General features: G+C 44.4%; 2 protein-coding genes and 1 pseudogene across 3 annotated transcripts; 1 reads left to right on the forward strand and 2 right to left on the reverse strand.

Annotated features, from left to right (window-relative positions):
- Positions 1-520: 520 nt before the first annotated feature.
- Positions 521-15,450, forward strand: LOC119295422. Of its 2 annotated transcripts, XM_037573843.1 has the most exons (7): positions 521-657; positions 1,655-1,740; positions 10,682-12,132; positions 12,163-13,261; positions 13,346-13,552; positions 13,630-13,754; positions 14,573-15,450. In XM_037573843.1, the coding sequence occupies exons 1-7, from the start codon at positions 655-657 to the stop codon at positions 15,034-15,036; spliced, it is 3,435 nt and encodes a 1,144-aa protein (XP_037429740.1). In that variant the 5' UTR covers positions 521-654; the 3' UTR covers positions 15,037-15,450. The 2 variants fall into 2 exon arrangements, with proteins under 2 accessions (XP_037429740.1, XP_037429739.1); XM_037573842.1 differs by having other exon boundaries at positions 10,682-13,261.
- A 393-nt stretch (positions 15,451-15,843) lies between these two features.
- Positions 15,844-21,801, reverse strand: LOC119295423 (annotated as a pseudogene).
- LOC119295424 lies at positions 18,053-26,377 on the reverse strand. Its single transcript, XM_037573845.1, has 3 exons — positions 26,365-26,377; positions 19,947-20,042; positions 18,053-19,276 (listed from the first exon to the last, which is right to left on the reverse strand). Exon 3 carries the CDS (start codon positions 18,867-18,869, stop codon positions 18,156-18,158), a length of 714 nt encoding a protein of 237 aa, XP_037429742.1. The 5' UTR covers positions 18,870-19,276; positions 19,947-20,042; positions 26,365-26,377; the 3' UTR covers positions 18,053-18,155.
- Positions 26,378-27,124: the final 747 nt, after the last annotated feature.

Here is a 27,124-nt window from a genome sequence, read left to right on the forward strand (position 1 = left end):
AAATAAATTTCCAGGTTTTTTTAGACAAATCAACTTCCTGGTAAAACGAGCAAAAGAAGACACCAACAGCAAAAAAAACGGAAAGTGACACTAAAAAAAAAAGGAAAGACGGAGGTTTTTTTAGGGAACAGAAAGGTAAACGAAGCAGCGCTGCCGTGATGTGGGCCGGCCCACCTGCGTCAGGATCCGCAGGTTAAAAGGGAGGTGATGCCCCGCACAACCAGCCGTTGGGGTGAAACGCGGCAGCCGCCGGCCCCACCACCTAGACACGTTGCAGATCTCAAGAAAAAAAGAAACCCTAGACACCTCGCAAAGCCCTATATACGGGCAAATTTGATAATTTGCCACCTCTTACCTCCCCTTTTCATAATTTGCCCCTCTGAGAATGACAGGTGGGGCCCGGGCCCGCCCGTCATTGAGACAATGGGTGGCAAATTGTGAAAGGGAGAAGTAAGGGGTGGCAAATTATCAAATCGCCCCTATATACGGGCAGCGTTTCCCTTATTAGCGCCGCTTCTGTTCTTTCTGTTTCAGCCCTCCGCCGCCACCGGCGCTCTCTCCTTCCCCTGCTGCTGATGCTGCTTCGTCTGGCGGTGCTGGGTTTGCGAAGCTCTTCTAGTTCGGGAGGCGGAAGATCCGAGGGAACGCCGTGAGATGGTACGTCTTCTCTCTCTCTGCTTCATACTCTGGGCATCGTCTCTCTCCTCCTCCTGTGGGGTTTCTGGAGGTTTCCTCTCCCGGTGGAGGCGGCGGGGCCGGGGTCGCAGCGGATTTGCCTTGATCTCCGCCGGCGACATGGCCCTTTTGTAGGAGGGATGGGAGATCTGTCTGACGCGTTTGGTTGGGTACAGGTAATGTATTCAGTGTTGTAACGAGAATCCGCTGTATTAGATCGGGAACTATGCGATTGCACGATGTGTTTGGTTCAAGCAAGGGAAGAGGAAGCGGTGGGTTGGGTTGCATCGAAAAACGAGGGTGCCAGCTGCTCACGACGGCGGACGTAAATCGGCCACACTGTTGCCGACGACGACGGCGGGATCTTTGGCGCTGCTGCACACGGCGGGGGGTAGATCGTCGGTGCTGCTCCTCACGGAGGGGGAGATTGCCGGCGCTGCTGCACACGGCGGGGGGTAGATCGTCGGTGCTGCTCCTCACGGCGGGGGAGATTGCCGGCGCTGCTCCTCACGGCCGTAAAAGGAAGCCGGCGCTGCTGCCAATGGCGGTGACGCAAGATCACGACGCTGCTGCTCACAGCAGAGGGAGATCGTCGGCTGTGTTTTCCATGGACGCGAAGGAAGATCTGGGGCGCTGCTGGTCGTTGCAGCGTGCTCGTGGTGAAAAATAATCAGGACTAGCGGAGAATAGAGAAAGGGGGCCGTTATCGGAGGAGCGGTGTTTTCCCATACCAGTCCGTTTGGGCTGTTTTTGGTTTTGAGAAGAGCATTACAGGGATCTGAAACCGGACTGACCTAAACAAACACCGATAACGTAATCACGAGCCGGTGTAATAGGAAGACAACGAAAAATTTGCCAACCAAACGCGTCATGTGTTTAGAGTGGATGAGATTAATTGAGACTGTATTTATTTGGGAGATCGATCTGTGAAGCCAATGCTAATCCAACAATACATCTTTTGGTGAATTTTCTTGTGCAGGATGATGTGTGTGACGAGTGCGGAGATGTCGGCTACAGTCATCTTCTGCTGCGATGCATCAATTGCAACAATGCTGCTAGACATCGGTATGCTTCTTGATCTTGCTAAATATTTGCTCTTAGTAATCGACATGCCCCTTTGAAAACGCAATATCAAAGGATTTTACTTCTTACTAAATGCATAGATTTTATTTATTCATGCCACTTTTGGTCCAGACTACTAAATGCATAGATTTTATTTATTCATGCCACTTGTGGTCGAGGCTAAAGTGGTTGCGTAGTTTGCTACGCATCTTCTTGATGCTATTTAGTGGCAGCCATAATTTGGGAATTTGGGGAGAATTAATACCAAATTCTTGGATTAATTTGATCGCGTGCCCCAAAGCTGATGACATTTTGTTCTTTCTCCCTAATTTGGCCATCCTTTGATCTTCCCCCCTATCCATATCTATTACTACCTTTGACTCTCAAAGAAGGGCGTTTTTGCTTTTCTGAGTATATTATACCGGTATTAAAAAGCACCTATGTTTTGGAATCCAAATGATTAAGGCCATGCATATTTATTATGATGCTAGTTTTCATAGTTTAGTGGGTGTCATATTTTGGGGAAAGATATACAAATATCTTGGGATAATTTAGTCTTATCCCCCCAACTGATGACACTTTGTCCTTTTTTCCTAATTTGCTCATCCTATGGTTCCTTCCCTAATTTGGTCCTCCTTTGATCTATTATATCTATATCTGTTGCTCCTTTTGTTTCGTGATATAAGGTGCATATAGTTTTATAATATAAGGTGCATAGTTTCATAATATAAGGTGCATAATTTTTTGTGAAAGTCAAACATGTATATGGGATTCTAGAATAAAATATCAACATTATTAATACTAAATAAATAAAAATATGAAAATACATCTTGGTCAAACATATAATCCAATTATAAATACTAAACCATTAATCCAATTATAAATTTGTCTTTGTCGTTGAGTTCGTCTTGAGAGCTTCAAAACAAGAACCCATGTTGGCATGTTATCACTACAAGTTGCTATATGTATAACATGGTTGCCATATTAGCAATGAACAATTGCCACAATAATATTGTGTGGTTACCATGCAATATTTTACATGTGTTTTCAAGCACTCCAGTGCTATGTAGGACTACAAAATGAGTTTTCAAGTATTCCAGGCAAGTCTTACATGGGTGGGGGCATCTAGTAGTAACCTAACTTAGTTGCTTTAATTTGGTATAACTAAGAACTAAGTAACGAAGTGGCTACAATCTAGGAAGTGATATTAATCTAGCAATTATCTATGGAAGAGAAATTGCCAAAACATATATCACAGGATCCATTAGATTAGCGGTTTGGGGATAAAACATTTTTTAAAAAACTAAGGAATCTTCGTTGATGCTTATATACATTGGCCTCTTTTTGGTTGCATGCATGTCTAGAGAAAGAGAGGAGTGGTGGTCGCGTGGTAGTACTGAATGTGACGCCGTTCTGTAGCAATGTCCATTTATATACATTATAATGCATGTATGTGAGAGGAAGAGAGAGGAGTGATCACCGCATATAGAACTGAAATATGACGATGTTGTGTAGCACTGCCCTATATTATAAAAAAACATCACTATCAAGGAATCCAAATGATCTTAACCTCACATATATTGTTGATCTAAATTAAAGATGGACCTCTACTAATTGTGCATTAGCAGAGCATTAAAACATCAGGCAAGGAGCGCACAACCATTATGCCACCAATGGTCTCAAGGCACACCAGTTTGCCTCCTTTGCCGGAGGGCACCATGTTGAACACTAGCCACACGTATAGTAAGAGTTCCTAACCGGTTTCTAGCAAAATTGGTTTTACAAACTTCTTTTTGAATAACTAGTTCATAGAAAATCATGTTTTTGTTAGGAAAGTAATAAATTAGCCTATTCCTATTCTCCAATGTGACCATTGAAGACACTTTCCAAGCTCCCTAGCCCCTAATTCTTTCTCCTTGCTGCTGCTTTCCTCCCCTTAGGCCTACGACTGGTCGTTGAGATCGCTTGCCTGTCGCCCTAAGGTGGGGCTCAAGAACAAGAGGTGGTTGGAAATACAAAGGCTATGAGAGTTTGAACGGTAACATAAAGTCCACCGGAGTCAAAGGGGGTTCATGCCTTACCAGGAGAAAAGAGCCATTATGCTTCAAGATTCTCATCTTATAGGGGCGACGGGTTTATAACTAGTTTTTGGCAAAATTGGTTTCATGTATTTCTTGAATAACCAGTTTATAGAATATCATGTTTGGGTTAGGAAAGTAATAAACTAGCCTATCCCTGTTCTTGTGCGTGACCTTCTCTTCCTCAATTTCTCCAATGTGGCCATTGAAGACACTTTCCAAGCTCTCTAGCCCCTAATTCCTTCTCCTTGCCGTTGCTTACCTCCCCTTTGGCCTATCACTGATCACCGAGATCGCTTGCCTGTCGCCCTAAGAAGTGACTCAAGAACAAGTGGTGGTTGGGAATACAAAGGCTATGAGAGTTTCAATGGTATCATAAAGTCTGCCCGAGCCTAAGGGGTTGATGCCTTATAGAGGCAACCTAGAGAAAAGAGCCATTATGCTTCAAGATTCTCATCTTATAGGGGCGACGGTTTTGTAATCAGATACACCAAGTTCTCCAAACAATGCTTGAAACAATGACAATGAATGCACACATGATAACTTGCTTCAGGTATCCTAACGTTAAGCATGACACCACACCATGAATCCCCCTCGCATCACCCATAAGGAAGTAAATCCATGGCACTCACATCTAAGTTGGCAAGTTTTATTAGTTATTAGTTGAAGTTGTTCTAGTATCAAGTAAAAAATCACCAAGTTATCCATAACCTTGGACATGGCTATTTCGATAAATTTAATCCTATAGGGATTAACATTGTACCTTAACACGTGCCTATTGCTCTTGGTGCTTGTGCGAGTAGCACACACGGTATGTTGGCGGAGTGAGATAATCCATGAACACTTCCCACACGCTGTAGAACAAGTCCAACGAGCCAGGCAACTAAGTTGTACCCGAATCGATAGTCCAACCATAGCTTTGAGTCGGACCCGACCATTGTGCGCGTGGTCCAAGATGTCTAGAGCCTTGACCAGGATAATCACTTGGCTCGGCCACATTCCTATATGTATGAAAACATTAGGTGAAAACACCATCCCATGATAAAAATTAACATCTCATACTTGTCGTAGACGAAGATGATTCATGCAACTACCTGTATTCCAAAAGGAAAGCCTGAACTATGGGGCCCTTGGATAGGTCTGGGGATTAGGTACTAGGTCGTGAGAGGGGCCTATTCTCTCCCATTGAGAGTTTGGTACGCTCGGTCTTTGATCAAGACAAAGAACTACAATGGAAATGGAAATTTAGGAGATCTAAAACATAAAGTTGCCTGTTTGGTTAGAACGAATGGGAATTTAGAAAGAATTGGTAAAAGTCCCACCATTTTATTGAAGGGGAGTGGGTGGGAATTGATTTACACAAAACATCTCGTCCCTTCATCATAACTTATGTTCCCATCTCTCGGCTAAGGCCACATGAATTCCCACTAACAAAATGAGGGAATAAACGCCCCTCTTAAATTTCCACATGTAATCTCACCCATACTAAACAAGGAATTGGGATCAAAATAGCACTTCTCATGTCTAATCTTGTCACAACTCCCTCCTAGATTCCCCTTCCCCTTCCCAAGATTACCAAACACGTCGGATCCTAGTGTTAGCTCAGTTGAACAAAACACCATGTGCTCAAACATGGGCTCCAAGCCTTCGCTACATATAAACATAAGTATATTCGTAACACAACAACAATGTATCAGAGCCAGGTTCAACTACTCATAAACAATGGTAAGTAGATATAACATGACTCAAGCAACAATCCTAAGCATGCATACTATGACTGGTAAGATGGGCTAAACAGGCAAAGAACACAACCAAGTACTCATGATAGGACTAGAAAGTAAAGGTAATTTCAGAGCGACTCATGCCATCTTCAAATCCTATGTTGAAGAAGCCAACAAAGATGTAGTGTATTCATGAAATGCAATGCATGGCATGTCATATGGTTATGCAGGATTATCCTAAATGTTAATTGAACTTGGAATGCATCACATGAAGCATTTTCAAAAGACCCCAAACTGGGCATTCATTTAGTGGCACTTACATGAACGCAAGTAAACATTGCCTAGCCATTTCCATCAATTCAGACTTTTGGTTGCGTTGGCTACTACATTAAGCTTAACATGGTATCAGAGCCCATGGTTTTGAGTTCAAGTCCTGGCTTTTGCAATTTATCTAAAAATTGTTGTTACTCTGGGTCTGTCCATGTGTTGACTTCCCGCATCACACAAGAGAGGGAGTGTTGAAGTGTATTTGTTGCCTAGCTCTTTCCATCAGTTCGGGCTTCTAGTTGCGTTGGCTAGTACATGAAGTGTAACAAGCATGAACATGGTGCGGAGTTGAAAATAATCTAATGAACACCATCAAGGGGCTGTTTGGTTCCCAGCCTAAGGTTGCCACGCCTAACCTTAGTCATGCCACAACACCTTAGGCATGTGTTTGGTTTATTGCCGCACTTGTGGCTTGCCACACTTTTCTAGTTATATGGCCCACATGTCATAGGCTCAATTTTTTGCCAAATCTTGCCACACTTGTGGTGGCCATTTTGTTAGCCACACTTTTTGTGGCAGCCACACTTTGCCTAAGGTTAGTTGTGGCAAAGTTAGTTATGAACCAAACAGGCCCCAAGTTATTTGGAGTCAAAACACACTAAGTGAGATTACACTAATTGCAACAAATAATGATAGGGTTCATCCGAACATGGCATAAGATTATGATGGGGATGCACTAGTCAAATTGCACAAGTTAAATGAAGAAGAATCATTTATATAAAGCAATTCCTTCTCCATATCAATAGGAAGTCAATTATTGTTATTTGAGTAAATAATTTTTTTATGGTGTTAACATGCATTAGAATGACACATCAAGGTTAAATGCAATTTTTTAAATAATTTGATATATAATATGCGTTTTACCATTTCGTGCCACGACAAGCACAACTTGGTAGCCATGGCAGTGATTTGGGCTTACAACAACAATGTGCTTGTCTAGTTTCTCGTTAGAGATTTTGGTGCAATTGGTCGTAATTGTGTGTGTGTGTGTCGTGTTTTGCTACAGGGAGTGATCCCGGTCATCGGGAGAGATAATACACTAGGGGTGTGTTCGGTACTCCTCCGTGGCCGCAAAATCCTGAACTCCACCACCAGCTTCTCATGTGAAATTCTAGAGCCAGCGATCTGTTCGGTGCACCAAAACCTGGAGCCAGCGTCCTGTTCGTTTGGGCTGACCTCGTTTAGTGTACTAGGCCTGGGGATGGCCCATAGGCCCGGTCAGCTAGCGAATCGGTACGTGAGGAACTCACTTGGCGGTGGCAGGGGCTGGTAATATCCATCAACTCAAGCTTCTCTTTTTTCTGGGAGCTCGGTTTGTCCAGCTTCGCGAATCCTCGTTTTTTACACTGCGCTCGCCGCCAGCTTCTCTCGCTAAACTCCAGGAGCTGGAGCATTCGGTCAAACTCCAGAGTTGGAGTCGAAGGAGCCAGGAGTTGGAGGGCTCTCGAACACGCCCTAGGTGCATCTCATACATCACATGCATACGTGAAATCTCGACCATGGAGCAAGTACCTACACGTTATTTGAGTATGCATCAAGGATTACGAGTCGACGAGTCGTTGAGTCATTCCGAGGTTGAGACTCATAGACTAATCAGACTAGTCTTAGACTAGTGCTAGACTAGTCGACAAAGTACTGTAGTAGTCAACTACTAATACCTAGTAGCAGTATGTGTAGTATGTAGTAGTATATACAATAAAACCAGCATTGCTCGCCAACGCTCGCCAGGCCCAGCCCAGTGCCGCTCAGCACGCCACCCCCAGCTGGCCCATTTGGGCCCAAGTAGCCAGCCTACTTAGCCTACTTCCCATCCCAGTCTCTGTAACCCTAGCTCCCGATCGATCCCGTCGCCACCACCTGCGTCATCACGCACAGAAGCACGCGCGCGCGACCCGCGCCTCCGACCGCTGCCGCCGGCGAGCCAGCAAACCACCGGCGTGCATCCTCTCCTCTCCTCTCTCTCTCTCTCTCTCTCTCTCTCTCTCATAGGGCCACACGCGCCTACGGGGCACGGCCATGGCCGCCGCCCGAGCACGAGCTCCGGCCGGCTGCCGCGCCTTGCTTCGCCATCCGCCGTCCCGGCGGCGGGTCAGTGGGTGCTGGTGGTGGCCTCGTCCAGGCGGCTCGTTCTCATAGCTCGCTCTCCAATTTCCCCCTCCCAAATTTGAGTCGAGCGACTCAGACAGCAGGACTAGTCCAGACTAGTCGTAGACTAGGTAGACTAGTCTCTCGACCGCTTGACTCATCGGATTAGTCTACACGAGATTCGCAGTCGACACCACAGTTGCGACTCATAGACTAGTCCATCGACTAGTCTCGACTAGTCCTTCGACTCGTAATCAATGGTATGCATGCCATCGCACTCGGTGGTTGCCTCAAAGGTGATGCAGATCGGCTCTGTGGGTCGTCATTGAACTTGGTGGTGGGTTTGCGGTGGTCATTGGCAGTGAGGTACTTGCGGGGCGGTGGTTTTGGTTGTCGACGAATTTGGCGGGGCCTTGTTGGACTCGGTGGCGGTGTTGTCAGGGGTTGTTCGGTGTTGGAAACAGATTCAACGGTCGTTGATGGTCGGGTCTAGAGTGGCGCTGATTCAGAGGCAACGGTGGACGACATGTGTAGTGGGGCCGGTGAGTGAGCGAATCCAGAGGCGGTGGATGTGGGCGATCGGTGGAAGCGGAATTGAGCTCGTCGATGATCTTGGGTAGGGGCTGCCAGAGTCGGTCAGAGTCGGTGACAGGGCTGGTGGGTCGACGGAGGGCAGAGGTGATTCTACATGTTGGTTGTGGGTTAGCTGACCTAATAACTTTTGAATAAAACAACCTAAAACACTGTATACTTACTGTTCACTGTGAAGATTTTGTTTTCAAAAAATTAGCAATGAGGCCATGGATACTTGAGTCTGGCTTCGTTGCTAATAGAGGGCATAGGGAGGCGCTCGAGGTGGTTGTGGTCGAGGAGGACGATTGATATGTTGGATGCGGTGGCTCGTCGACGAGGTGCAGGGGCGTGCCCGTAGATTGGGAAGGCTGATGGTCGGGCGTCAGGCTAGCGATCGATGATGGGGAGCCATGTGCGTCGAGATCCATGGCCAGGTGGTCGAGCGCTAGAGGTAGCGTAGGTACGGCTGTGGTGCGGCGAGGCACGACAATCGCCATGGTCGGTGTAGGAGATGTCGGTTGTTGGAATGCTGCGGTCATGGCACGATCTAGGAGAGGGAGGGGGTATAAAGGGTGGGCGGTGAATCAAGCAAATAAATAAGAGATTGATTGATACTGTATTTATTTGCTTGTATGGCTATGAATTTATTGCTATACCATAAGGGGATGAAAATCTAGAAAAAAAGGGTGGAGGGTGGATGAAGGGATGATGGGGAGAAAAGTGAAAGATGAAACCTTAGCTCTTAGTACATGATGCGCTAAAATCTTAGCAAGATTTTGTATGCAATCACCATAATTTACCTGCCATCTTATTGTTAATGAACACATGGGACAATGTTAATAAAACATGGGACAACTGATTCCATTTTACGGAAAATCAATGTGAGAGAAAAGCAGAGATGGGAGAAAAAAATCAAAGAGGGGAAGGGAAGAGGGGGGATAAGAAGGTTAGACGAAGGAGAGGTGAAATGGGAACCTTATGTTCTTTTTAGTAGTATATATATAAGTAGAGATCCATTTTAAAACCTTTTTAAGCCTTTTGTCCCAAACAAGTTGAGGTAGGTTAGATATGAAACTCTTCCACGAGGACTTCCTAGGAGGTCACCGATCCTAGTACTAGTCTTGCCCAAATGGGTTTCATAGGATTGGCTAGTTTTTACGTTGGCTCGCCAAGCCTATCACAACCCTTAGATATGAAACCCTTTCATGAGGACTTCCCGGGAGGTCACCATCCTAGTACTACTCTCGCTCAAACGGGTTTCATACCCATGGGACTGGCTAGTTTTTACGTTGGCTTGCCAAGCCTATCACAACCCTCCTCCTTTACCCGGGCTTGGGACCGGCTATGCCTAGAAGACATAGGCGGAGTTATTTTAAATCCTTTTTAAACCTTAAAATTCTAGGTGGGCCCGCATAATGAATGAGGTTTTTGCCAATTGTAGGTTTCAAGAAGGGCATTTTGGACAATTGGCACAATTTAGGGTTTTAGCCCTTTAAGAAAAATTGGAGTGTTGAATTAATCCTCAATCCCATATCAAAATTAAATAAATACTCCCTCCATCCGGAATTACCTGTAGAATGTATGTATCTAGACGTATTTTAGTTTTAGATTCAGCCATTTTTATCCATTTCTGCGACAAGTAATTCGGGACGGACATTTGGAGTATAATCTTGATTAGATGATCATGATGCACAATCAATTTCTAAGGAAATGTTGGTCCGGGGCTATTACACCACCTCTAAACAAACCGACACATAGGGCAACCCTCAATGGTTGGGTTCCGTAACTCCCGACACATAAGCGAATTGCTTGGCACCTATTCCAATCCAGTAACCGCTCGTGAAGCGCTACAGGGTCGCCGAGAGTCACTAGCTGTGTTTTGAAGATATTTCAAAGGCTCTGTTGTGTTGTGTAAGTGGTTTGGCTCTATAGTGGATGGAACTTACTATGAGATGATGACTAACCAATCATCATTATAGTCTACTCTACAACAACATTTTACATTGCCATGTACTCTCTAAATCCAATCACATTGAGGGGCCTAGATATCTATGCCTTTGTAAAGAGAGGGCAAACCCCTTCTTGACATGTGGTTGTTTTATAAACATCTTGAATAATCCAAGCTATATCTTTAACTTAACATGGTTTGTTGTTTTGTAGATATTGTTTGGACGAGATAAACTTTGATTCGGCAGTGGAGTGGTCATGTAGTGATTGTATCCCAAAACACAATGAAGCCATTAAGCCGCCAGGAGACGCAAATTGTCAAAGGCAACTAAGGAACACCAAGTTGGATTTCTCTGTAGTCAATGAACCAAATGTGGAGCAAGAGAAGGTAACGAAGGCACGAGTACTTCGTAGAAATAGACCATGCCGAGAAAGAGAAGCTAGTTTTGATGAAAGTATTGAACATGTCCCGGGTGGAGACACATCGAATCGGGGACGATGTGTTGAGGAGCCATTAGATTCTCGTGAAATCTCTGTCCGGGATATACCCAACCTCATTGATTGTAAGAAGGAAGGGGAGGATATAAATGGACACTTAATTTGCACACCGGAGAGTTTTGATGGTTCAAGTAATTTGGCTTTGGATCATGCTTCAAGTATTGAACCCAACAATTTGCAAAAGGCAGTTGGTGGTTCTAAACTTGCTTCAGATTCTATGGACTGGCCTGATCTCCCAAATGCAAGGAGTGGCTGCTTTGCTTCATTGAAGTATGTTGAGGGTTTTGTTCCACCAGGAAGGAAGGGTGATATTTTTTCTCTAATGAATGAGGTCGAGGGATCCCGCCCAATAATTGTGGACAAGTCTTGTTCTACATCGGCAAGCATGGAGCAAGCAGATGGTTTATTGGTAAAAATAGAGAAATCTGAACCTTTGAAGTTGGTTAAAGGATTGGAGGAGACTGTTGTAGCATCAAAGTTTGCACCAAATCATTCAAAGCCGATGCAAGGATCAGATCTGGAGACAGGGAGTGTGGATGTCTTGAATCCTCTAGAGCAGCGTCTGGACTCTTGGGCAATGCCGCTGATGCAATCAAGTCCCTCAAATGAACCAGAAGATGCGGCTACTCAGGAAAACGGTGCTGAAAGAACAAGGTGCTTGGTGGACATGGAAACCGTTGCCTCTGAATTGGAGAACCACAAAGAATCAAATCCCAAAATGGCAAATGAAAGCTTGAGTTGTGGTGAAGGTAACTCAGATGAAGCAAATAGAAGATCAGATGAGCTTTTATCAAGCACCAAAGACAATAAGATGCGAAGGCGAATGTGTGTTGCTAGAAAGATAGTTAACTCTTGCAAGGTAAATGGAATTACAGATCCTGAGCCAGCACATGGTAACCGAGATGCAATAAAGCTCCAATGTAATGCAGGAAAGACTTCTCTTGCCGTCAAAAAGGTGCCTCTTCAGCTGATATTGCAAGAGGAAGGCATTAACAATGAGTTATTGCAAGAGGAAGGCATTAGCAATGAGTTATTGCAAGAGGAAGGCATTAGCAATGAGTTATTGCAAGAGGAAGGCATTAGCAATGAGTTATTGCAAGATGAAGGCATTAGCAATGAGTTATTGCAAGAGGAAGGCATTAGCAATGAGTTATTGCAAGAGGAAGGCATTAGCAATGAGTTATTGCAAGAGGAAGGCACTAACAATGAGTTATTGCCTTCCAAGTTTGTTGGTCCATGTGAGTCAACAAAAATCAACCCTAGAAAGCGTAAGCAATCAGGAAATTACGCTCCTGATGGAACAAAATATCAGAAAGCCTGTATTATAAGTGGGAATGAAAATGCCAATGTTGCATGGTCAAAAAGTGGTAGACCAGCACGAACTTGCCAGAACACGCCTAGGAAAGACAATGGTAGCAGTGATAACGTTATTGGGCACTCAAAGATGGGAAAAGATAAGAAAATTGTTAAGTCATGGCTGGCTAACAAGGGCATACGATATTCACGGAAGAGAGGGATGGTTACAGGTGTCTTGCAGCCCTACTCTCTTCGTAGACGTTCTGTGGACAGATCAAGACCTTCACGGAAGAGAGGTATGGTTACCAGTGTCTTGCAGCCCTACTCTCTGCGTAGACGTTCTGTGGACAGATCAAGACCTTCACAGGAGAGTGGTGTTGTTACCAGTGTCTTGCAGCCCTACTCTCTGCGTAGACGTTCTGTGGACAGATCAAGACCTTCACAGGAGAGAGGTATGGTTACCAGCGTCTTGCAGCCCTACTCTCTGCGCAGACGTTATGTGGACAGATCAAAACCTTCAGAAAACATGGATCTGGCGCTGATGGAAAGCAGCTGCGCATTGAATAATCCAAGCAGCAGTTGTGCAGCGCAAGCATCAGGTTTCTCTTCAAAATCGAAAGAATTACACGAGCGCGATGAGCCAAAGAAACGAAGAAAACTCATTTTATCTTATGACGAAGAGGAAGATGCTGTGGCCTTACAGGCAGAAGATCTGAATTCCTGGTCTTGTGATGACGATGAACATGTGAAGAAGCAAAGAAAATGCGTGGAAAATGCTGCGGAGAACCAGAGAAGATCTATAGAAGAAGGTAAAGAAGCTTTGGGGTCAGGAAATTTGAATCGATGTTCGAAGAATCATAAGCAGGTGAAGAAGCAGAGAAGCATAGAGGCAGAGGAAGATGAAAATGCATCTGTAAGAAATCTGAATGCTGGATGTTCAAGGATGCCAGTCATTTCAGAATGTATTGGCGGGCAACCCCTTGATATACCTTGTTGGACGTATGTTACATGCCCTTTATTCCATTACTTGCATACTTTTTTTTTCGTCTGTAGAGTGCTAATATGTTCTCTTTATGTTGATAGTGGAATCATGAAGATCAACAATAACTATATTCCATTGGCTGCACACCTGTCAACCAAAGCAGGCAAGAAGGTGCAAGAACTGTCAAGATCACTGCCACCAATAATGAAAGTGGCCAAGTTTTCTACATCAAAATCATGTCCGCACTTTGAGGCACCGATACCTACAGCTGACAGCATTGGCTTGTATTTCTTTTCGGGTGATATGAGGTTTGTTGAGCCTGTGCATGTTTGTCTGTCTTATTTCTTCTACACATACTAGGGTCTGACATTCTTTGATCCTCTAGGCAAACTAAAGAGCTGGATGAGCTGGTGAAGCATCTCGCTGATAGTGGAATTGTTCTAGAAGCTGTTGTTGGTTTGAGGAAGCTGTTTCTCTTCCCTTCTGGTGCACTACCAGTGCAACATCAGAGTAGGTCATATGGCAGGTTTCATTATTCAAAATTATGAGTATCCTGCAAAATATACCATATTACACCTAATCTGCCTATGCTACCACTAATGTAGTAAACTGTATTTGGTATAGTAATGTGTAATGCAGTTGTGCATGATCTTTCATACTGCCTACTTGAACATTGTTTTGTTTGTCATGGTGGAGCATGCATGGTTTATACAAAGCTTTTGCTCCATGTCAATTTTTCTTTTGCAGTAATTTGTCAGTCAGTGAAGGGGAGCCTTGGCGCAGTGGTAAAGCTGCTGCCTTGTGACCAAGAGGTCACGGGTTCAAGTCCTGGAAACAGCCTCTTACAAAAATGTAGGGAAAGGCTGCGTACTATAGACCCAAAGTGGTCGGACCCTTCCCCGGACCCTGCGCAAGCGGGAGCTACATGCACCGGGCTGCCCTTTTTTAGTAATTTGTCAGTCAGTCATTAGAGGGTGGTGCTTGGATACAAGGGACTATTTTTAGTCTGACTAAAAATAGTCTCTTTTAGAGGCTAAAGTTCCAAGCACCCCTGACTAAAGAGAGGCTAGGACTAGTCTTGAGGCTAAAATCTTTTAGTCATGGGAAACCTACTAAAATATGTATTAGCTCTCTCTCTCCTCATTTAATTCCTCTCCTTAGTTCTGGATTGGAGGATTTGGAGGATAATAAATGCTCAATAACTAGATTTTAGTCTCTTTAGTATTTGGATCCAAGCATGGGTGAGACTAGCAAGTTTTAGTCCCACTACTTTTAGTCATGGGACTAAAACGTATCCAAGCATGCTCTTAGTTTCTGTCTTGTCGCAGCGTTCCAAGGGAAACCCTATCTATGGGGAATGTTCAAGCCCAGAAAAGGTAAGATCAGAAGATTACCTCCAGTGGAACAAGATTGTACTGCACATGTTTCAAAGGAAGAACATGCCCAAGAACAGCATTCCTTGGACCAGGAAGACAAGGCACAAAGCAACACCCTTGACCTGGTCGTGCATCCCGAGAATCAACCCTTACTGGATGCAAACCAACTAGGAAAGGAAGCGTTGTCTGGCAATGTCCTGCCCCCTGTTGACGTGGGAGCTCTAGTTTCTGCAAATATCGGCCCAGCTGATCATGGACAGCGCTGCTCAAATCCAGAAGCCCCGCCACCTAAACTCTGTGGTTTTGTTGTCTCACGGACACCAAGATCTGCGCAACTCATCCAGGAGATGCAGAAGGAAGGTGCATTACTGTTTGCTGTGCAGCAGGTGATGACAGAACCTGGCTCAGTGGTATAGGATCAGAACATGTCCGTGGCAACCATGCTGTGGTTTCAGAGGAGCATACCTGGAGCTGTTTCCTCTTAAGGAGCGGCGTGCAGCGGTGGTCACTCTTGGGGTAGAAACAGACTAGCAGTAGACCTGAGAGTTCTTTAGCTTCAGTGCGGGCTCATTGTGCCTTGCACCTTCTATGTCCGTCTCTGTTTTTCTGCTATGGCTAGCCCCTGTCATGTTGAGGACTGAACTGTGGCGGTGTTCGCTCTCTGTATGATGTATTAAGAGCCGACTTAGCTGAGCTTACTTTTCTGTTGTGCAAGTTGTACAAGTTTTGAGCCAATTTTGCCGAGTGTACTGTGAAAGCATCTCCTCTGTACAATATGATGCGCAAATTATCATCAGTTCATCGGTTCATCTTTTATTGCCATAATACAATATGATGCGCATGGAGCTATTATCCTTTGCTCCTTGTGATTCTTGCCACACTGAACTGTTGAGTAACCTTCGTGAAGTAACCACATGAACCGTTGAAAATTCACAATGACAATTGCAGTTCCATCTTATTTGAAGTTGCTGGGACATTGCAGTTCCACATGAACCCAAGCTCAAGCAGCAAGATCAATCACATGAAGATTACTCCTACGTGCCAATGTGAGTTAACCTGGGTAAGACGATCACCGTGTAGAAGGAAAATAGTAAAATAGTAAGTTTCAGTTAACTTGGGTGAAGCCTAAAGATAATAGATGCACTTTTTTTCTTCTTGTTTTCCACTGTATCCATCACATATCCACGGTGGAGGCAACGTAAAAAAAAAAAAAGAAACATGGATAGAACTGATCAGTTCACAAAATACATGATCAAAACTGTGTAATCATCATTCGATTATGTATGTTTGGTATAATGTACAGAAGATGTGTGGAGTAACAAGGCTTGAGGGTTGAGAAGCATCTAGGAGCTAAGGATGTTCAGGAGTGAAACCCTGCTCTGGATCAGCCTCCTGAACAGGGACTCAACGCCGTTCTCGAGACCCGCCACGCCGTTCGCCTCGCAGACAACCCTCTTCTTCTGGAACCTCTGTGAGACCAGCGACCATCTGCTTCCACTGGCAACCCCAATTTGCTTCAGTAGGAGGGGCGACGCGGATTCAAGCAGAGAGACCGCCATGCCTCTTGCTTCTGCCAGTAGCCTGACCGTCCCGCAGCCTTGGGCGGTAGCCTTGCCGCTTGTGATCTTCTTGAAAGGCTTCTGCGCCTTCTTCGCGAGGCGAACGAAGGACTCGATCTTGAGCTGAACAGCCGCGGCATCTCCCCTCTTGAGGGCGAGCTGCAGGTCCTGGATGCTCGCCTTCAGCTCTGCCAGGCTCTCCTGCATGGCATTGCAGAGATCCACCAGGACAAGTGACCTGTCAAGCTCCTCCTCGACCATCTTCCTCTGCAGGGGCAGGGAGAGGCCGATTTGGTTGCTGGGCAGGCTCATGATCTCTTCTACGGAGCTGTAGATGTCTCCGAGCCTCCTCAGACCGCTGCACATCGTGCCGATGGTCGCGGAAGGCGAGGAGATGCATGTCTGCAGGCCCTGCAGCTCCACCTCCACTTTGGATTCGGTGGAGTGGGGGATGAAAGGCAGACTCGCAGATCTTTGATGGCAGGCCATGTTTCTAATGGATGAACTGAGCTGATGATGTGTTGTTTCTGTTTGTAATGATGGAAGAGAAAGTGAAGAGCATATGTGCTTTGTTGGTGCTGAGACCTTTGCAGCGCGCTCTATTTATAGTCGAGAACCAAAAGGAATTGGTAACGGAGCAAGTTCTCCGCTGCAGCTTAATCATCTGCCGCCAAGGCGAAACTGATGCTCTCTTATTTTGGTTAGTGCAACTGACATCAATGAGTGAGATGCAGAGCGTGTACATGTCTCGTCTATAGATGGCAAAGCATCCGCACGAGTGGTTCGTCTCATCATCCAGATTGGCGAAATACCTTCTGGCAATTTGGTTGTCAACGTGTGATGGTTGCACCCGCACCTCAACCCTCGTGCAGCAGGACTGTTGCCTTCTTGGCATGTCTGCTAATTGCATCATGGTCCACCACACATGCGCTATAATTCTTAGTAGACTAAAATATGACATTTATGAAATAGCTCTCATAAGATATGTTACTCTAGTTCGAAGGGAGCACTGGAAAACATAACAGGAGCACGAGCTCATCGGATCTTGGCTCTTGGGAACTATGGAAGGCCATGAATCTAGGTGCAGTAATGTAGAAAGTAATAACATGGGATCTTGACATGGACTCTGACTGCACCCTATTTTCACTGAGAAGAGAATATATAACAAGTTTGATTGGATAAATTAGCGCTCTATCGCTGAGCTCCAACAACTGTTACAACCCCACGAGTAGTACTTCATAATAATATGATAATGAGATACATGTATGCATGTAATTGGTATTGCCTATTTGTCATGTTTCGGTTATTCAAGAAAAAGAAATAAAATGCACGAGGGAGAAAGATTCATGGAAGCATAGGATGCATCAGATTATATCTCATATGGCTAGTGCACCTAATATGCTAACAGCTTTATTGAGAAAACAAGTTGTTAAGAGAGGGGGAAGAGCTGACTTTACCTACAGAAACACGCTCGGTCATGATACTGTCCAGGCCACATCTAGATGAGCATGAACTCAACACCTCGTGGAGAATTGCTGTCTTGTTTCATAAACCTGCAACAAGATCCGCCGCACAACAGAAAGATCAGCATTATTCTTGACCAGCCCAAGAAGAAACAAGACAGCAATTCTCCACGAGATAACTTCACGTGCAATAGAATATGAGCTGAGGTAGTGCTTATTTTTGCCTCTCTTAGATGATCTAAATAAACATAATGCATATATACAATAGATTCTGCATATTCAGCCTTTTTTTTTGTTTCCTACTGTATCCATCACATACACAAAAGAAAGATAATCCACGGTATGGACATGGTTGAAGCATCGTAAACAAGAAAGAAACATGGATAGAAGTGATCAGTTGACAAAATACATGATCAAAACTGTGTAATCATCATTCGATTGTATGTATGTTTGGTAATTGGTATAATGTACAAAAGATGGGTAGAGTAACAAGGCTTGAGAGTTGAGAAGCATCTAGGAGCTAAGGATGTTCAGGAGTGAAACCCTGCTCTGGATCAACCTCCTGAACAGGGACTCTACGCCGTTCTCAAGGTCAGCCACGCCACGCTCCAGCGCTTGCAGCTGCGCCGCCTCGCAGACAACCCTCTTCTTCTGGAACCTCTGTGAGACCAGCGACCATCTGCTTCCACTGGCAACCCCAGCTTGCTTCAGTAGGAGGCATGACGCGGATTCAAGCAGACAGACCGCCATGTCTCTTGCCTCTACCAGTAGCCTGACCGTCCCGCAGCCTTGGGCGGTAGCCTTGCCGCTTGTGATCTTCTTGAAAGGCTTCTGTGCCTTCTTCGCGAGGCGAACGAAGGACTCGGTCTTGATCTGAACAGCCGCGCCATCTCCTCTCTTGAGGGCGAGCTGCAGGTCCTGGATGCTCACCTTCAGCTCTGCCAGGCTCTCCTGCATGGCATTGCAGAGATCCACCAGGACAAGTGACCTGTCAAGCTCTTCCTCGATCATCTTCCTTTGCAAGGGGACTCGGTTGCTGGGCAGGCTCATGATCTCTTCTATGGAGCTGTAGATGTCTCCGAGACTCCTCAGACCGCCGCACATTGTGTCGATGGTCGCGGAAGGCGAGGATATGCGTGTCTGCAGGCCCTGCAGTTCCACCTCCACTTTTGATTCGGTGGAGTGAGGGATAGAAGGCAGACTTGCAGATCTTTGATGGCAGGCCATGTTTCTAATGGATGAACTCAACTGATGATGTACTATTTCTGTTTGTGGTGATGGAAGAGAGAATGAAGGGCAGATGCGCTTAATTTGTTGGTGCTGAGAACTTTGCAGCGCGCTCTATTTATAGTTGAGAACCAAAAGGAAATAATCGAGCAAGTTCTCTGCTGCGGCCTAATCATCGGCTGCCTAGGCAAAACGGGTGCTCTCTTATTTTGGTTAGTGCAACTGACATCAATGAGTGAGAATGAGAGCGTGTGCATGTTTCGTCTATAGATGGCAAAGTATCCGCACGAGTGATTCGTCTCATAATCGAGATTGGCAAATACCTTCTGGCAATTTGGTTGTCAACGTGTGATGGTTGCACCCGCACCTCAACCCTCGTGCAGAACTGTTGCCTTCTTGGCATGTCTCTGCTAATTGCATCATGGTCCACCACACATGCACCAGAATTCTTAACAGACGCTTCAAATCTTTATATCATGGCCAAATTCGAATCAAACTAGAATAGCTATAATTCTGTATTTCATAAATGCCATAGTATTTCAATGTTGGAAAACATAACAAGGGCATCAGCTCAGCAGATCTTAACATGGGAACTATAGAAGGCCATGAATCTAGGTGCGGTAACGTAGAAAGTACTCCCTTTACAGAAGGAGTAATAAAAAATATTCTGTCTTAAACACACACAGTGACACTGACTGCGCCCATTTTCACTGAGAAGAGAATATATAGAACAAGTTTGACAGGATAAATTACCGGTCTATCGCTTACTGCAGGTTGCTGGTTTAACCTGATAGTACGCGCAATCTTCAGGAGTACTTCATAATATAGGATAATGAGATACATGTATGTATGTATTTAATTAGTATTGCCTATCTGTCATGTTTCGGTTATTCGAGAAAAAGAAATAGAATGCACGGGTGTACAAGTTCAGACTTGGCCATAGCACGAGGGAGAAAGATTCATGAAAGCATAGGATACATACATCAGATTGCATCTCATATGGCTGGTGCACCTAATATGCTAAGAGTTTTAATTCAAAAAACAAGTTGTTAAGAGATAGGGAAGAGCTGACTTTACCTACAGAAACATGATCGGTCATGATACGGTCCAGGCAACATCTAGATGAGCATGAACTCAACACCTCGTGGAGCATCGCTGTATTGTTTCATCAGCCTGCAACAGGATCCGCCGCACAACAGAAAGATCAGCATTATTCTTGACCAACCGAAACAAAAACTCGCTTAAAGAGGTGTGCGATAACTCCACGCGCAATAGAATATGAGCTGATATAGTGGTTATTATTGCCTCTGTTCAGAGGATCTAAATAATTGGTGGCATATGCTTAAGTCTGGTACATCCGTGGGAATAACAGGGCTTCTACCTTGTGCTAGCCATCAGGCTAATGATGAGCGGCTACCACATGGCTTAGAGCTGGCATGTCCATGGTTCTTAAGAGTACTGCAGGTAAAAGATGGTGGCGCCAGTTGTAAACTGTAATTGCTGTGACCTAACATGGCCATTTCAAAGATAAGATCGAATAAAATTGTACATGTGTAGAACTTACAGTTACAGCTAGAAATTACTACACATACAGCTCCCTCCGAAATTCTGAATTTAATCTTCACGTACACTCAGCTATGAAAAGTAATCAGAATCACTGCCCAGTAAATATCAATGTGAGCGAAGTCACAAGTGATGGTATGAACATAGTCAAAACTGTTTTCATCAACTGATCATTTGCACGTACATTTGGCACTGTGCTCTGTACACAAGCTAGGAAGGTTCTATATGACTGGTGAATCCTTTAAAAGGCGGATGCCAATCGCAATATGCTAGAGAAACAAGGCCTGGGGGTGTCTACGAGCTGAGAATGTTCAGGAGGGAAACCCTGCTTTGGATCAGTCTCCTGAACAGAAGCTCCGCACCGTTCTCAAGATCTCCCATGCTTCGCTCTAGCGTTTGCAACTGTTCCTCCTCGCAAACGACCTTTCTCTTCTGGACAAGAGACCATTTGCTTCCTTTGGTGGTGGCGAACTGCTTCGGCAACAGCTGCGACATGGACTCGAGTAGAGAGACAGACATCTCTCTGGCTTCCGCCAGTAGCCTGACCAGCCTGCAATCCTCACCACTAGCTTTGCTGCTTGTGATCTTCTTGAAAGGCTTCTGAGCCTGCTTCGCCAGGCGAATGAAGGACTCAACCTTGAGTTGAACAGCCGCATCATCTCCTCTTTTGAGAACCAGTTGCAGCTCCTGGGTACTCATCTTCAGCTCTGCTTAATTCTCTTGCATGGAATTGCAAAGATCAATCAGCACGAGGGATCGCTCCAGTTCCTCTTCCACCATTTTCTTGTTTTGGGGGAAGGAGAGGCCAACTTGGTTGCTGGGCAAGCCCATGATCTCCTCTATGCAGTTGTAGATGTCTCCAAGCCTTGCGTAACCATCACACATCGTGTCGATGGTTGCGGAGGGTGAAGAGATGCATGACTCCAGGCCCTGCAGCTCCACCTCCACTGTGGATTCACTGGAGTGGGCGATAGAAGGCAAACTTGCAGATCTTTGATGGCAAGCCATGTTTGTAATGGATGAGCTGATGATGTGTTTCTGTTTGTAGTGGAAGAGGAAGTGAAGGGCAGGTGTGCATTCTTGGTGCTCAACCATTGTGGTGGACTCTATTTATAGTCAAGAAACAAAAACAGTCTTGCTGGCAAAGCCAGTTAAGCAGCAAGAATATTGTGCATAACCATCTCTGTCCAATGCAATCTTGTTAGGAGACAAGAATCATTAAGTGCATGCCATGTTTTAACAATTGGCAGCAAAGCATCAGCACAATGCTTAAGACAGAATCCAGATCACCAAACAGAGACAAAATAAACTAGAATGCAAGTCATGCAGCTGAGGTGTATGTTGAAGGACTAGAAGACTTCACCTTCCAACAGTCTGTTAATTTGGTTCCGATAGTCGCACCTTCGCCCCAATTTCCGTGAAGCACTGTTGCTGTGCTGGTATGTCTCTGCTACCTGTGGCATGATCCACCACACATGTATTATAATCATCAATAGATGCTTCACTTCTTCTCATGCAACATTTACTCGTTTAGAACATAAACGAAAACTAACTCATAAACGTCACTGGAATGGATTCTAGCTTGCAAAATTCTAGATATTCTGCTTCTGTAAGAAATATGTTGTGTTATCCTTCAGTAGCAGAAGTAGAGGTGCGCAATTTGGGCCAATTGCATGAGAAATTTGAGAATAAGGCACAACGGATTGATATACAGACAGAAAGTATCTCTATCTCTGCAGATCCCATGTACTCACATGGCCACCACAGCCTCAGCCAAGTTGGTACCTTTGTCTATCTTAGTTTAAAACAGCACGCGTTGCTAAATACTACAGGAAGACAAGTTGCTATATAGTATTGCCAATCTGTCATGTTTCAATTATGCCCCGGCAAAATGGACTGCACGAGTACCCAGAGTTGTTTTCTGCTATAAGGTGGTGGGCAAGAATCGCAGTTCATGAGAGGAAAAGTTGAGACACAGAACCTCCAAAAACGTGTTCAACACTAATATGGGCCAGTCAGCTTCAAGATAAGCATGAACCTCATGGAGTACGACTGGCAAGTTTCATCCACCTACAGTAAGATCCAATTATTGCTTCAAGAGTACTTCATAATATAGATAAGGAAATAAATGCATCCAACTAGTGTTCCCTATGTGTCATTTTTCAGCTGTCCGAGAGAGAAAAAATGGAATGCACGGCCGATAATCTAGGTGCGGTAATATAGAAAGTTAACTCTTTTCTGTCTTGGACACAAAGTGACAATGCACCCTAATTACACCGAGAAGAGAATATAGAACAACTTCGATTGGATAAATTACCGGTCTATCTCGCTTAATACTGCAGGTTTCTGTTTTAACCTACTAACAGCCCAGATGATAACAAACAACTATTAGAATGTGCAGTCTTCACGAGTACTGGATAAGATAAATTAATATATCTAAATGGTGTTTCCTATCTGTCACGTTGCAGTTGACCCCGAGAAAAAAATGGAATGCACGGGGATTCATGTTTGATCTGGCCATAGCACCAGGGAGAAAGATTCATGAAAGCATAGGATACATCAGATTACATCTCATATGGCTAGTGCACCTAATGTTTTCCCTAGGACACGGTGTCTATAAGTTGTTAAGAGAGAGAGAGGAAAAGAGTTGACTTAACCTACAGAAGCACACTCAGTCCAGGTAACATCTAGATAAGCATGAACTCAACACCTCATGGAACATCGCTGTCCTGTTTCGTCAACTTGCAACAAGATCTGCCGCAGAACAGAAGGATCAGCAGTATTCTTGACCAGCCGAAAAAGAAACTCGCTTAAAGAGGTGTGAGATAACTTCACGTGCAATAGAATATGAGCTGAGATAGTGGTTAGTATTGCCTCTATTCAGAGGATCTAAATCATTGGTGGCATGTGTTTAATTAAGTCTGGTACATCTGCTGGGCATAATGTGCTTCCACCTTATGCTAGTGATCAGGCTAATAATGAGCGGCTATCACATGGCCCAGACCTGGCATGTTCATGGTTGTTAAGAGTATTGTAGGCAAAAGATAATGGCACTGACTGACGTAACATGGCCGTTTCGAAGGTAAGATCAAATAAAAATCGTACATGTCTACAACATATAGTTAGAAATAAGTACACATAAAGCTCCTACCAAAATTCAGAACGATTAATCTTCACCTAGACACTGCATGCCATTTACTTAAGAGGAATTTCCTTTTCGGTTCCTTAGCATTCATCATATGCTTGAAATAGAACATATCGACATGACATTCAGCTAAGAAAAATAAGTCTAAATCATCGCCCGGTAAAGATCGGTGAAATCACAAGTAATGATATGGGCATAGTCAAAACTGCTTTCGTCAACTGATCATTTGTATGTACATTTAGTAGTGTACTCAGTACACAAGCTAGAAAGGTTCTATATGACTGGTGAATCCTTTAAAAGGCGGATGCCAATCGCAATATGCTAGAGAAACAAGGCCTGAGAGTGTCTACGAGCTGAGAATGTTCAGGAGTGAAACCCTGCTTTGGATCAATCTCCTGAACAGAAGCTCCGCACCGTTCTCAAGATCTCCCATGCTTCGCTCTAGCGTTTGCAACTGTTCCTCTTCGCAAATGACCTTTCTCTTCTGGACAAGAGACCATTTGCTTCCTTTGGTGGTGGCGAACTGCTTCGGCAACAGCTGCGATGTGGACTCGAGTAGAGAGACAGACATCTCTCTGGCTTCCGCCAGTAGCCTGACCAGCCTGCAATCCTCACCACTAGCTTTGCTGCTTGCGATCTTCTTGAAAGGCTTCTGCGCCTGCTTGGCGAGGCGAATGAAAGAATCAACCTTGAGTTGAACAGACACATCATCTCCTCTTTTGAGAACCAGTTGGAGCTCCTGGGTACTCATCTTCAGCTCTGCTAAATTCTCTTGCATGGAATTGCAGAGATCAATCAGCACGAGGGATCTCTCCAGTTCCTCTTCTACCATTTTCTTGTTTTGGGGGAAGGAGAGGCCAATTTGGTTGCTGGGCAAGCCCATGATCTCCTCTATGCACTTGTAGATGTCCCCAAGCCTTGCGTAACCACCACACATTGTGTCGATGGTTGCGGAGGGTGAAGAGATGCATGACTTCAGGCCCTGCAGCTCCACCTCCACTTTGGATTCACTGGAGTAAGGCAAACTTGCGGATCTTTGATGGCAAGCCATGTTTCTAATGGATGAACTGATGATGTGTTTATGTTTGTAATGGAAGAGAAAGTGAAGAGCAGATGCGCTTTGTAGGTGCTCAACCATTGTGATGCACTCTATTTATAGTCAAGGAACAAAAGCAGTCTTGCTGGCAAAGCCCATTAGGCAGCAAGAATATTATGCATGACGCTCCATTTGCGACCAATAATGGATCAATTTTCTGGACCAGCATAACCATCTCTATCTATATAATCTTGTTAAGGAGACAAGCATCACTAAGTGCATGCCCTGTCTCGACGATTGGAGGCAAAGCATCAGCACAAGTGCTTAGCTTAACGGAGAATCCAGATCAGCAAACCGAGGCAAAATAAACTAGAATGCAGGCCATGCAACTGTGGTGTAGTGTATGTTGAAGGACCAGATGACTTCACCTTCCAACAGCGTGTCAATTTGGTTCCCAATTCATGACAGATGCTCCTTCGCCCCAATTGCTGTGAAGCACCGTTGCTGTGCTGGTATGTCCACCACACATGCATTCTAATCATCCACAGATGCTTCGCTTATTCTCATGCAACATTTGCTCGTTTAGAACATAAGCGAAAACTAACTCGTAAACGTGACTGGAACAGGCTCTAACTTGCACAAGTCTAGATATTCTGCTTCTGTAAGAAATATGTTGTGTCATCCTTCAGTAGCAGAAGTAGAGGGGCCCAATTTGGCCAATTGTATGAGAAAATTGGGAATAAGGCACAGAAGATTGATACACAAACATAAAGATCTCTGCAGATCCCATATACTCATATGGCCACCACAGCCTCAGCCAAGTTGTTACCTTTGTCTTAGTTTAAAACAGCATGTGTAGTGCCAAAAACGCTCTTATATTATGGGACGGAGGGAGTACTAAACAGTGCAGCCTTGACATATTCCAAACATAGGCAAACTGTGGTCTGCATGACTACTTGACACTACAGGAAGACAAGTTGCTATTTGGTATTGCCAATCTGTCATGTTTCAATTATGTCCGGCAAAATGGACTGCACGAGTACCCAGAGTTGTTTCTGCTATGATGGGCAAGAATCGCAGTTCATGAGGGGAAAATTTGAGACACAGAACCTCCAAAAACGTGTTCAATGCTAATATGGGCCAGTCAGCTTCAAGATAAGCATGAACTCAACGCCTCTTGGAGTACGACTGGCAAGTTTCATCCAACCTAAAGTAAGATCCAACTATTGTTTCAAGAGTACTTCATTTTATAGATAAGGGGATAAATGCATCTAATTAGTGTTTCCTATGTATCATTTTTCAGCTGGTGGAGAGAAAAAAACGGAATGCACAGCTGATAATCTAGGTGCGGTAATAGAGAAAGTTAACTCTTTTTTCTGTCTTGGACAGAAAGTGACAATGCACCCTAATTTCAGTGAGAATAGAAACAACTTCGATTGGATAAATTACTGGTCTATCTCGCTTAATACTGCAGGTTGCTGTTTTAATAACCTACTAACAGCCCAGATGATAAGAAACAACTGTTAGAATGTGTAGTCTTCACGAGTACTGGATGAGGAGATAAATTAATATATCTAAATACGTTGCAGTTGATCCCAAGAAAAAAAAATGATATGCACAAGGGTTCATGTTTGATTTGGCCATAGCACCAGAGAGAAAGATTCATGAAAGATAGGATACATCATATTACATCTCATATGGCTAGGACAGTGTCTATAAATTGTTAAGAGAGAGGAAAGAGTTGACTTTACCTACAGAAACATGCTCAGTCCAGGTAACATCTAGATAAGCATGAACTCAACACCTCGTGGAGCATCGCTGTCTTGTTTCATCAACCTGCAACAAGATCCGCCGCAGAACAGAAGGATCAGCATTATTCCTGACCAGCCGAAACAGAAACTCTCATGAAGAGGTGTGAGATAACTTCACGTGCAATAGAATATGAGCTGAGCTAATGGTTATTGCCTCTATTCAGAGGATCTAAATAATTGGTGGCATGTGTTTAATTAAGTCTGGTACATCTGCTGGGCATAATGTGCTTCCACCTTATGCTAGTGATCAGCTAATAATGAGCCGCTACCACATGGCCTGGAGCTGGCATGTTCATGGCTGTTAAGAGTACTGTGGGCAAAAGATGATGGCGCTGATTGCAAGCTGTAATTGGTGGTGACGTAACATGGCCATTTCAAAGGTAAGATCAAATTAAAATTGTACATGTCTACAACTTATAGCTAGAAATAATTACACATAAATGCAGAATGATATAATCTTCACCTAGACTCTGCATGCCATTTTCTTAAGAGGAATTTCTTTTCGGTTCCTTAGCATTCATATATACTTGAAAGAGAACATATCGACATGACATTCAACTATATATGAAAAATAAATCAAATCATCGCCCGGTAAAGATCGGTGAAGTCACAAGTGATTTTATGGTCTTAGTCAAAACTGCTTTCGTCAACTGATCATTTGTATGTACATTTAGTAGTGTACTCAGTACACAAGCTAGAA

This window comes from Triticum dicoccoides, chromosome 4B (genome assembly GCF_002162155.2).
Source record: "Triticum dicoccoides isolate Atlit2015 ecotype Zavitan chromosome 4B, WEW_v2.0, whole genome shotgun sequence".
Taxonomy (NCBI): Eukaryota; Viridiplantae; Streptophyta; class Magnoliopsida; order Poales; family Poaceae; genus Triticum; species Triticum dicoccoides.